Consider the following 625-nt stretch of genomic DNA (forward strand, 5'->3'; position numbering starts at 1 on the left):
GACACCGTCTCACCAAATAGTGTGATGCTGGCATTGGTGTGGCCCAACTTGTTGGAGGCCACACAAGTGTAGTTCCCATAGTCGTGTTCAGAGACATTGAAGAAGATAAGTTTCGAGAGGAAAGGTCTGTTTTCCACTTTGACCCCCTTCTTTCCTTCAATCAGTCTGAGACAAACAAGAGACAAAAAAGGAGAAAAAAAGGGGATGGTTACGTTTCTCTCACAGGAAGACCAGACTGCAATTAAAGGTCTTCTACTTGGCCCCTCCTCATGTCACTATGGCCACTGATTGTCCCACTCCACCGCACCATAAGCTCACACACAATGACCAGGCTAGCTGTGTTTCTGTTTTTATGAGTGTGCCTAGAGACACCCCTGTCCGCATGTGCCATGTCCCCACACCAGTGCTGAAGTTCTCTGAAGGCAGGTGCAGCCTCTTCTCCTGGCTTTGTGGACCTGTCAGTCATACCACAACGGATATACCGTGCCAGCTGTGTGACATTCAGAACAAAATTATTCTCTTAGTTGGTGCTCCAGAGTGTGGACCTGTTTGATTCTGATGATGGGGGTAATGAAGACGGCGATGGTGACAGTGGTGACAACCATGAGAATGCAAACTTGAGCTT

The 625-nt window shown here is 48.0% G+C and overlaps 1 protein-coding gene across 1 annotated transcript in view; it reads right to left on the bottom strand.

Moving 5' to 3' along the window:
- NTM (neurotrimin) overlaps positions 1-625 on the bottom strand; it is a 276,438-nt gene that overhangs the window by 15,015 nt on the left and 260,798 nt on the right. Inside the window, exon 6 of the mRNA XM_008574793.1 lies at positions 14-165. Within this exon, the coding sequence (XP_008573015.1) occupies positions 14-165 (152 nt within the window). The remainder of the gene's footprint in view (positions 1-13; positions 166-625) is intronic.

The sequence above is a fragment of the Galeopterus variegatus genome, unplaced genomic scaffold (genome assembly GCF_000696425.1).
Source record: "Galeopterus variegatus unplaced genomic scaffold, G_variegatus-3.0.2 Scaffold1107, whole genome shotgun sequence".
In the NCBI taxonomy this organism is placed as follows: Eukaryota; Metazoa; Chordata; class Mammalia; order Dermoptera; family Cynocephalidae; genus Galeopterus; species Galeopterus variegatus.